At 34.7% G+C, this 11,376-nt stretch overlaps 1 protein-coding gene and 1 pseudogene across 1 annotated transcript; one reads left to right on the top strand and one right to left on the bottom strand.

Moving 5' to 3' along the window:
- Window positions 1-297: 297 nt before the first annotated feature.
- On the bottom strand, window positions 298-403 carry LOC137830781 (small nucleolar RNA R71; annotated as a pseudogene).
- A 613-nt stretch (window positions 404-1,016) lies between these two features.
- Window positions 1,017-2,098, top strand: LOC137829061 (uncharacterized). Its single transcript, XM_068635856.1, has 2 exons — window positions 1,017-1,413; window positions 1,476-2,098. The coding sequence occupies exons 1-2, from the start codon at window positions 1,017-1,019 to the stop codon at window positions 2,096-2,098; spliced, it is 1,020 nt and encodes a 339-aa protein (XP_068491957.1).
- The last annotated feature ends 9,278 nt before the right edge of the window (window positions 2,099-11,376 follow it).

Consider the following 11,376-nt stretch of genomic DNA (forward strand, 5'->3'; position numbering starts at 1 on the left):
TTGCCACCAAATCATTAGAAATGAAGCTAGCTTTTCTTAGCTTAATTAGCACTCATCAATTCACTAGAATGGATAATGAAGACCCTTATACTTATCTATCCACATTCTATGAGTTGGTTGGGACCATGGGCTTCGAGGAAAATGATATTGAATCTGTTTATCTGCATCTATTTCCTTTCTCACTTGCAGGCAAAGCAAAAGAATGGTTAAAGTCACATCCAAACCAGAGTCTAAGTAACTGGAATGATGTAGAAGAGAAATTCCTACACAGATTCTTCCCACTCTCTCGATATATCAAGGCTAAGTCTGATATCTCCACATTCAGGCAAGGGCCAGAAGAACCTTTTTGTGAAGCTTGGGAACGCTTTAAAGTGATGTTAAGAAGATGTCCTAATCATGGCTTTGAGGATATTGCTCAGTTGAACATATTCCACAATGGTTTGAGGCCTGATACTAAAATGATCTTGGATGCTGTAGCAGGAGGTACAATGATGAGTGCTGATGCAGAACAAGCTACAAGAATCATTGATGCCTTACCCTCAACAGATTACCAAGCTCAACATGATAGATATACTGTGCAAAAGAAAGGGGTGCTGGATCTTAGTACTTCAGATGCAATTTTAGCACAAAACAAGATTTTGACTCAGCAAATTGAGGCATTAACCAAGCAAATGTCAAAACTGCCTCAACAATTACATGCAGTAAATTCTCCTTCAATTCAGAATCAAACTTTGAAGTGTGATTTTTGTGGGGGAGATCATCTTAATGGCCAATGCTCTTACCAAAATCCATCAGAGGAAGAGGTTCAATATATGAATAATCAAGGAAGGCAAGGTGACTTTGCATATAATTATCCAAATAACATGACTCAAGGATGGAGGAATAATCCAAATCAAGGATTTGGGTGGAAGCAAGAGGTTGGATCATCTAACAGACAAGCTCCTTATCAATAGCAACCACATTATCCTTCCGTTCATGAGAGAACATCCAAATTGGAGGATACATTTGAGAAATTCATGCAAGCCTCTCTATCTAATCAGAAAAATACTGAAGCATCAATAAGAAATTTAGAGACACAGGTGGGGAAGCTGGCTAAACAGTTAGCTGATAATCAAGGAAGTCAATTTTTAGCAAATACACAAACCAATCCCAAAGAGCATTGCAAGTATGTCACCACTAGAAGTGGGAAAGTTATAGGAAAAGGAATTGGAGATAATTTAGTTGTTGAGGAAGAGGTTTTAAGTGAGAGAGAAAATGAAAAAGAACAGATTGAGTGTGAGGGAGGAGAAGGAAGGAATAAGGAAGATGTTGTAGATATTAGAGAGAACATAGAAAAAAGTGAAAAACAAGAGAGGAGTGTTCCTATAAAAGATGTACCTTATCCACATGCTCCTACAAAGAATGCAAAGAAAGGCAATTTGCAAGATTTATGGATATTCTCAAAAGATTGCAAATTAACATTCCTTTTACTGAAGCTTTAAAGCATATGCCTACATATGCTAAATTCATGAAGGAATTATTGACAAAGAAAAGAAAATTCAATGACCAGGAGATAGTTGAATTAGAAGCTGGATGCAGTGCTATAATTCAAAAGTCATTACCGCAGAAATCTAGAGATCCTGGGAGTTTCACTTTGCCAGTTACCATAGGAAATCTCACTGTTGGAAAGGCATTATTGGATCTTGGAGCTAGTATTAATTTGATGCCTTCATCAATGCTGAAGAAAATTGGAGATGTAGAAGTGAAACCAACAAGAATGACTTTGCAGTTGGCTGATAGATCAATCAAATATCCACATGGAATAGTTGAAGATCTATTGGTAAAGGTAGATAAATTTCTATTCCCAATAGATTTTGTTGTAATGGATATTGAAGAAGATGCTGAAGTACCTTTGATATTGGGAAGACCATTCATGAAAACTGCCAAAGTTATAATTGATGTAGACAAAGGAAAATTGAAGGTTTGTGTTCTAGATGAAGAAGTAAGCTTTAATGTTTTTGAAGCAAAGAAGCATTCAAATGATCATAAAAAGTGTTTTAGAGTGGATATGAATGTTGTTGAACCTTCAATGATGTTAATCAGGCGTCAAGCTATATGACGTTAAACGAGCGCTTGCTGGGAGGCAACCCAATGTTTTGTTTTGAAATGTGTTTTTAATTTTTGTTTTGATTTAGTAGTATGTTTTAATATTTGTCTTTAAAACCAGTTTGATATGTGAAATGGTCATGTAGGTTTGAAATGTTAGGTGAAATGAATGGATGGAAGAAAACTTAGAAAGGTTTGAAACTTTTGGCAAAGACAAAATGAAAATTTTCAAGAAAATTTCATTGCTGAGTAATTTTAGCTTAAGCTAGATATGCAGAAAAAGAAAAAAAAAATTGTTTTGCAACTTTTGTTAGAATGGATGGCTTTAAACTAGAAGGGGGGTGAATTGTTTAAAGAGAATTTTCGTAAACTTTTTAAAACAAGAATGAAATTATCTCAGGAAAGCAATTGATCAGAGATTCAGTTTGCCAAAACAGCAAGCAACAACTGCAGTACCAGAAAAACAATCGGTTGTTTCACATAAACAATCGGTTGTTTATACCAGCAAACAACAAATAAAACTGAATTTAAAGAGATAGGGATAGAGAGATTGTACACAGATGTTTATACTGGTTCACTCCAAACCCAGAGCTACATCCAGTCTTCTCAGAAACCCTGAGGAAATCCACTAAGCAATCACACCTTGATTACTTACACAACAACCAAGAGAATGACCTTGAACACCTCAAGAAACACACTCTCCTTGGCCAAAACACCAACACCAAGATTACTGATCTTGATCCCCTCAAGAACACACAACCAATCTTAGGAAACACAGAAACGAAACTTGTTTTACAGAGTACATGGATTAAACTTGTTACAAAAGATAATCAGAAATCAATACAAGCAGAATCCTATTCCATAACTTTGATCAATCACAAACTTTCAGCAATCTCAGCTTCTTTGAAAAACTCAAAAAAACTCTTAGCAAAAACTTGTCAAAGATTTTTTGTCAAATTTGTTTTTCTGAATTTATTCAAAGATGTAGTTTGTTATCAAATCTTAACAAACTCTTAAATTGCATTAAAAGATTAGTCAAAGCATTTAATGACTAGAGCGTAAGCAGTTAAATCATTTAATGCTCAGTCAAAGATAAAACAATTTTTCTGTTATGGTCCCAAAACAAACAATCGGTTGTTTTCTCGAATCAATCGGTTGTTTTGGTTTTTAATAGTTCAACCATTTGAAAACAGTTTTAAATATTTTTCTCAAAACACCTAAGTATAAACAATCGGTTGTTTCGACAAAACAATCGGTTGTTTTAACTTAGTTTGAAAACATTTTACTTTCACAAAGATTGAGAATGCCTATGCTTTAGATTTAATCAAAGGGTGGATTACAACACTCAAACTACCCCAGAACTATACTAAACCAGCACAGCAACACCAAGCACAACCAAGACTTCAACATCCTTCAAAGGATTTGGATTCTTCAAAGCTTGAACACCACTTGGTTCAACAATCTCCCTCCATTTAATGAAGACAAATCCGTGATGCTTGTGTTGTACCTGATTGAATTTGAAGCAGTTCTTGCAAGATATAGTTTTGAACAAAGTATAGAACTTCTGATATTTGGTTAGCACAGATATAAAAAATTAAACTTCAGAGCTAAATATCATAAACAAATACTACTCATCCAAAATGTTTCAACAACAAAAAACAGAAATTTAAACACAGCAGCATATATATCTCCCCCTATTTGTCTTCACAAATAGACAAAGAGAAGATATAAAACAAGATATTGTTTTGATTACATCAGAATTAAAGCAGCAACAACAGAAAGAAAGAGAATTTAAAAAACTAGATATAACCACAAAAAACAATCGATTGTTTCGAAGCACCAATCGGTTGTTTTTCCTTCATTCTTCATCATCAGCAAACTGAAGATCAAAGATTTGGTTCTGGACAGCTTCAATCTGTTCATCTAGAATCATGAATCTCGCATCCATGTTGTCAAACCTGGTGTCAATCCTCTGGAAATTACTAACACAGAGATCGTGGAGGCTCCTTTGATTTTCAGCAAAGCTATCAAGCCTATTCACCATAAGTCTTTCAAAAGAAGACATGGTTTGCATCCTTTCTCCTTGATTTCCAGCACCAACACTTGGTCCAGCATCTTGATAATCTTCAGGTGGATCTTCATGTTGAACATCCATATCAGCAGGTTCATCTTGTTCAAGATTAACAGCACCACTAGATGAGGCACCAAGATCACCATCCTTGCTTATCCATTTTCCACCTACTTTGGTAAAACCCATTTTGCTGAGTGATCCATTGTTCAACTCTTGAGTTGACTTGACCAACTCAGATGTTTCATCTTCAAGGTTCACTTCAAAATAGAGTAGAAATTTAGATACCAAAACAGCATATGGATAATGATAATCACCTAACCTCATGGCTTTTTGCATGTGCTCTTTGATGATGTGAATCCAATTGATTTTGATTTTCTTCGTGATGCAGAAGATATATACCAGATCTTCTTCAGTATGAACAAAATGATTACTCCCTCTTGGAGTTAGAATCCAAGTCACAATGAGATCAAGCAATCTCTCATCAAGCTTTAGACCTCCAACTGAGCATGTACTTACTTGAGCATGTTGATTCTTCAAGCAACTCTTGTAGAATAGGATTTTGTTAAAATCCTCCACTACACCAAGATTTCCTTGGTTGATTCTAAGGCCAGAGAACTTGAGACCAGCAACAACAGTCCATACTTCCTGAGTTATCTCCATCTCTACACCTTTCACATGAGAAACTAGATTGTTTCCCTCAAACTTTAGGTTTGTGTAGAACACCCTCACTAAATTTGGATATATGTTTCCCTTCATCTCCAGGAACTTTCTGAGAGATTGATCCTTGAGCAGCCTTCAAACATTATCAAGCTTTTGACTTTTCAGCCAATCAAAGCATACAACCTTGGGGTTGTTTATCTTTTTGATACTTGTTTCATACCTATATTTCTCAATAAGATCGTTGTCTCCAGAAAACCAGCCTTCTAGCCTTCCTCCAGACCTTACAGCCCTGGTTTTGACTCTCTTTGAGGTGGGAGGAGTTGATTCCATGATGGCAGAGAAGAAAATAGAGAAGAGCTCTCTTCACAGATTTTTGCAAGAGATGTTGCAAGATATGTTGCAATTGGTTGTTCTTGTGGAAGAGATCAGCTGCACCAGATTTTATAGCAGAAAAAAGAATCAATTAGCATTCAATTTTATTTAGTGGGTACCTGATATTTCAGAGAGAAAGGACTTGACTCTGCTCTGCACAAAAAACGTCAGAAAAAGCTGAAAATCACATGATCTTCACATGTGATCTTTGACTAATCATTAAAGATCTTGAATTCCCAAGATTTTTGAATATTTTCCTTTATGACAGTTGTAACTCCTTTCTGAAGGTAATCAGCTTTCAACACAGATTCTTTGACCAAGATTCTCTCTTTTGAATTGATCTGCAACGGATAGAAATTCAAAATAGCTATTAAAACAATTTCTTTATAGTGCTGTCAGACCCAAAACAATCGGTTGTTTTTTTGCAGCAGTTAAAACTGAATTTGAATTTTAACCATGAGCAGAAAGAGATCAAGGTAGATGACATTAAGCATAATAAAAAGATTGTTTAACCATGAGAAAGAATTTTGAAACAAAAATTAAGAACAAATAAAGGAAAGTCTTATCCTTATTGTTAATTCTTCAATGAGCCATGTGCTTTATGATCAAGCCTCTTTTCACTTGTTGAGGTCTTTTGCCTAGCATTGATTCAGCTTCAAAGACTGTCTTTTTCTTCAAGAACTTGATCAGATGACTCAGTCCCTCCTTTTTCTTTAGTTTTCCTGCATAAAAGATTTCAAGCAACAAGATTTGGTCCCCTTACAAATTTGGGTCCTTTTGACTTTTCTTTGCAGTTAGAAACTTCACATCCCTTAGGAATCCATTTCATAAAACCTCTTGGAACAGAATATTTCCTTATTTTGCAGAACCTAACAGAGTGACCTCTCTTCATGCAGTAAAAGCATGTAACAACCGGTTGTTTCGTCGTAACAATCAATTGTTTTTCTAACTTTCTTGAAAACATTTTGAAAACTTATCTTGCTTGTTTTGTGGATTAAAGCCTAAACCAGCCTTTCCAAAAACACAACTTTGAAATGCCAAGACATTCTCAAAGTTAGATTTCCCCTTTGAAAGCTTGTCCACATTTTCAACAAGATAATGAACCTTTTTCTCAAGATTTTCACAATTTTCGCAAATGAGAGTATCACACTTGCAAGAAGCATTTTTGAAATGATTTTCTAATTTTTCAAAATCACTTTTTGCTTTTTCCATATCTTCTTCAAGTGATTTAACTCTCTTTTCAAGCCAACTGTTAAGATCTTTCAATCGGTTGTTTGAAAGAACCAATCTATTAGCTTCATCATGTGTTTCTTGAAAAGCTTCAAGCAATTCACTGCAATTTTGTTCATTTAAGGAAGCACATGAACTTGCCTCACTTGAGCTGCAAGATTCATCATCATTTTCAGCAACCAAGCAGATGTTTGCTTTCTCATCTTCACTTGATGAAGAACTTGATGATGATATCTCATTTTCATCCCAAGCTATGTAGGCCCTTTTTGTCTTGCCTTTCTTTTCCTTATAACTGGGCTTTTTCTCCTTGCTTTTGTTTGGACAATCTGCCTTTTTATGACCTTGCTCACCACAACCAAAACAATTATAGTTATTTGAATTAAAATCATTGGATTTCTTGTTTCCATACCTATTTTTGTTGTTGTCTTTGTTGCGGTTTCTCTTTAGGAATTTGCTGAACTTTCTTAACAGCAAGCTAAGGTTTTCCTCATCACTTTCATCACTGGAATCTTGTTTCCCTTTGTGCTTGGATGCTTTTAAGGCTATGCTCCTTGTGTGCTTATCTTCACTCTCTTGAACATTGAGTTTATTCATCTCTAGCTCATGTTCCCTAAGCTTTCCAAACAAAGAAGCAACACTTAATGATGTTAGATCTTTAGATTCGGAAATAGCAGTTACCTTTGGTTGCCATGCTCTATCAAGACATTTCAAGATCTTGATGTTCAGCTCTTCTTTATCAAAAGTCTTGTCAAGGCTCATAAGGTGATTGATGATGTGCGTGAATCTTTTCTGCACCTCAACAATTGTTTCTCCTTTAAGCATTCTAAACATCTCATACTCTTGGATTAGAGCATGCTTTCTAGCTCTTTTCACCTCATTTGTTCCTTCATGAGTGACTTCCAAGGTGTCCCACATTTCTTTTGATGATTTGCATTGCGAGACCCTGAAAAACTCATCAGAATTTAAAGCAGAGGTTATAATATTTTTGGCAATGCAATCGAATTTGGCCTTTTTGCTTTCTGCATCAGTCCATTGAGACCATGGTTTCTCAATGACAGATCCATCCTTTTCAAACTTTGGGACAAAAGGACCATTTTCAATTGCATCCCAAATTCCTTTGTCTAGAGATTCCATAAATATTTTCATTCTTACTTTCCCAAATTGGTAGTTCAAACCACAAAACAGAGGTGGTCTGTTAATTGAAACACCTTCCCCAAAAGGTAGTCTATCAGCCATTAAAAAAGGTTTTTAGGATCAACTTGAATAACTTTCAAGAACCAAGCTCTTGATGCCAATTGTTAGAATGAATTGCTTTAAACTAGAGGGGGGTGAATTGTTTAAAGAGAATTTTCATAAACTTTTTAAAACAAGAATGAAATTATCTCAGGAAAGCAATTGATCAGAAATTCAGTTTGCCAAAACAGCAAGCAAAAGCTGCAGTACCAGAAAAACAATCGGTTGTTTCACAGAAACAATCGGTTGTTTATACCAGCCAACAACAAATAAAATTGAATTTAAAGAGATAAGGATAGAGAGATTGTACACAGATGTTTATACTGCTTCACTCCAAACCCAGAGCTACATCCAGTCTTCTCAGAAACCCTGAGGAAATCCATTAAGCAATCACACCTTGATTACTTACACAACAACCAAGAGAATGACCTTGAACACCTCAAGAAACACGCTCTCCTTGGCCAAAACACCAACACCAAGATTACTGATCTTGATCCCTTCAAGAACACACACCAATCTTAGGAAACACAGAAACGAAACTTGTTTCACAGAGTACAAGGATTAAACTTGTTACAGAAGATAATCTGAAATCAATACAAGCAGAATCCTATTCCACAACTTTGATCAATCACAAACTTTCAGCAATCTCAGCTTCTTTGAAAAACTCAAAAAAACTCTTAGCAAAAACTTGTCAAAGATTTTTTTTCAAATCTGTTTTTCTGAATTTATTCAAAGATGTAGTTTGTTATCAAATCTTAACAAACTCTTAAATTGCATTAAAAGATTGGTCAAAGCATTTAATGACTGGAGCGTAAGCAGTTAAATCATTTAATACTCTGTCAAAGATAAAACAATTTTTCTGTTATGGTCCCAAAACAAACAATCGGTTGTTTCCTCGAATCAATCGGTTGTTTTGGTTCTTAACAGTTCAACCATTTGAAAACAGTTTTAAATCTTTTTCCCAAAACACCTAAGTATCAACAATCGGTTGTTTCGACAAAACAATCGGTTGTTTTAACTTAGTTTGAAAACATTTTACTTTCACAAAGATTGAGAAGGCCTATGCTTTATATTTAATCAAAGGGTGTATTACAACACTCAAACTACCCCAGAACTATACTAAACCAGCACAGCAACACCAAGCACAGCCAAGACTTCAAGATCCTTCAAAGGATTTGGATTCTTCAAAGCTTGAACACCACTTGGTTCAACAACTTTCGCTTGAGCTAAACTGGGCTAGCTTGAGCTAGAAAACTCTGCTGCTCTCGGCCAAACTTTAGCTTGAGCTAAAACGGTCTAGCCTGAGCTAAACAAACTCTGTTGCTCTCTGCCAAATTTTAGCCTGAGATAAAATGAGCTAGCTTGAGCTAGAACAAATCTGTTGCTCCCTGCCAAATTTTAGCTTAAGCTAAAACGAGCTAGCTTGAGCTAGAAAATATGTTGCTCTCTGCCAAATTTTAGCCTGAGCTAAGAAGCTCTAGCCTAAGCTAGTGAGATTTCTAAAAAAAAAAATTGCAGCATTTTATAAAAATCACATTTTGAAAACCCTGCACCCTAACTCAGTTTTAGAAGCACCCTCTGTTCAAAAGAATCCCAAAGCTTCCATCTACATAACCATTCTCAAACAAACATTTCATCTACATTGCCATTATCAAGGTAAGTAATTACTCATCTCCATAAGCATTTTCATTGCCATTTCCATTCAACCAAGTCCAGTCATGTGTGTTTCTACTTCCAATTCACAGTTCGTTTTTAAATTGAAAGATTCAATCTTTTTGAAATTTCAATGTCTTGATGTTGAATAGGATTGTGGAATAGGATAATCAAAGTTAAGCACGGTTTCCATGGATAAAATACCCAAACAAAAAGTACTCATTCAATTTCATTTTATACATTGCATATCAAGTGTTTGTTGAAATGCCAATCAAATAAAACACTTTGATTTGAAAAATGTTTATTCTTACTTGTGCAGAAAAATGTGTCGCACCAAATCCACAACTGGTATTAAATAATCTGTCGTTGACACCCATTGAATTTGATGATTATCTATCTTGGCATGGGGACATGCACAATTTTTTAGGGGAGGCAGGAGAGTTTGGAGTTGGGATTAGAGTTGAAGAGACACCAGAAATGGCAGCTGGAACAACTGGAGTAGCAACAGATGATGAACATTCAAACCAAGTTCAGAATGATGATGTTGGCACAGAGCAAAACAAAATCACAAGAGGATTTTGATACTTATCATGCACAATGAACAAAAAACTGGTTTTATCTTTTTGTTTAACTTTACTTTCAGTTTAATTTAGTAAGTTGACTTTAGCAGTTTAGTTTAATATTTCTTACTTTAGCTTTTGTTGTTGGCAAGCTTAAGTTAGTATAGTGGTTGATGTTTGCATATTTTGTGAAGTGAAATCTTGTATATAGATAGATGATGGTATAAATTTTTGGAAAAAGAAATCAAACCATAGTTCTAAATTAGAACAACCAAATGGATTGATTGGGGACTTAATTTGAAAAAGAATTTGTGGCTGAAACCATCACTCAAATTGAGAAAGGATAGTAATATGTAAAAGTTAAAACATGGTAAATAGTTAAAAGCAATGTCTGAGAACAAATGAGGAATTGAAATTAGCCAACCAAGTGAGAGTGTGAAACCTTTAAACAGTTTGAGAGACTTTCACTAGTGAAGAGTTAATTGAGGTTTCCTAATTTTCTAGTCAATTTACATCACAAAATCAAATATGGAGATGATTGAGGCATGTTTAATAAAGTTGGAGGTGAGAAAACTCAAAGCCAAACAGCTAACCTTTGCAATATATGATGAAATGTGCAGAAAAATAACCTTTTTTGAGCCAAATTTGTTTTATTGCACCCTAGCTTCTAATATATATATATTGTCCTACCTTGTGGTATGCTAACAAAAGGAGAGCATAGGTGCAATTCAAATTTCTATAATTAAAAGAATTGGGTTTGGTGTGGCTGTTGGGATTTTGAGAATGAAAAAATAAAAAAGAGAGAAAGAAAAAAAAAGGAAATGACGAAATTATCCAAATTTTCTAAAAAAAAAAAAGGGATTACAAGAATATAAAAAGAAGCAATGTGAATGAATCTTATGGAAGGGATAATGGATAACACAATTAGAAAGTGAATTGCAAATATGCTAATCTTTTGTTAAGTGTGCATTTTGTTATCCTGGAAAAACCAAATTTTCTTTGTAACCCGATTACAACCTGAAAAAGACCTCAAGATCTATGTTTGTGAAAGTGTTTGTAATCAACTGGAAATGAAGGGCAACCTTAAATTAACTTGGAAATAAGTGAAAAAAAGAGGGAAAACACTCACCAGTGAGGAATGAAGAGAGAAATTCCTTAGTTTGATTCTCAGTGAAGAGTAACAATTGTTTACCTTGGAAATTGAGTACATTCTTATCCTGTCTTGGTTTGAATTGATAGGAAACACCATAATTTTTTTGTTGAATTATGTTGTGCTCTTTCCATGAAGTTGTTTTGATATTAAACTATAGATTTTATTTCTAAGGATTTTAGGGAGGAATGAACTCTTATTTTTTTGAGATTCAATTACTTTGCTTGCAGACAAGTAAGATTCTAGGTTGGGGGGAAATTGATAAGTGCCAATGTGTAGTTTTTATGATTGAGAAAATTGAACACTTTGGAACTTAATTGTTGCTTAATGTAAGAAAATTACCCTAATCTGAGAATTATTGA

The sequence above is a fragment of the Phaseolus vulgaris genome, chromosome 7 (assembly GCF_000499845.2).
Source record: "Phaseolus vulgaris cultivar G19833 chromosome 7, P. vulgaris v2.0, whole genome shotgun sequence".
NCBI classification, from domain to species: domain Eukaryota; kingdom Viridiplantae; phylum Streptophyta; class Magnoliopsida; order Fabales; family Fabaceae; genus Phaseolus; species Phaseolus vulgaris.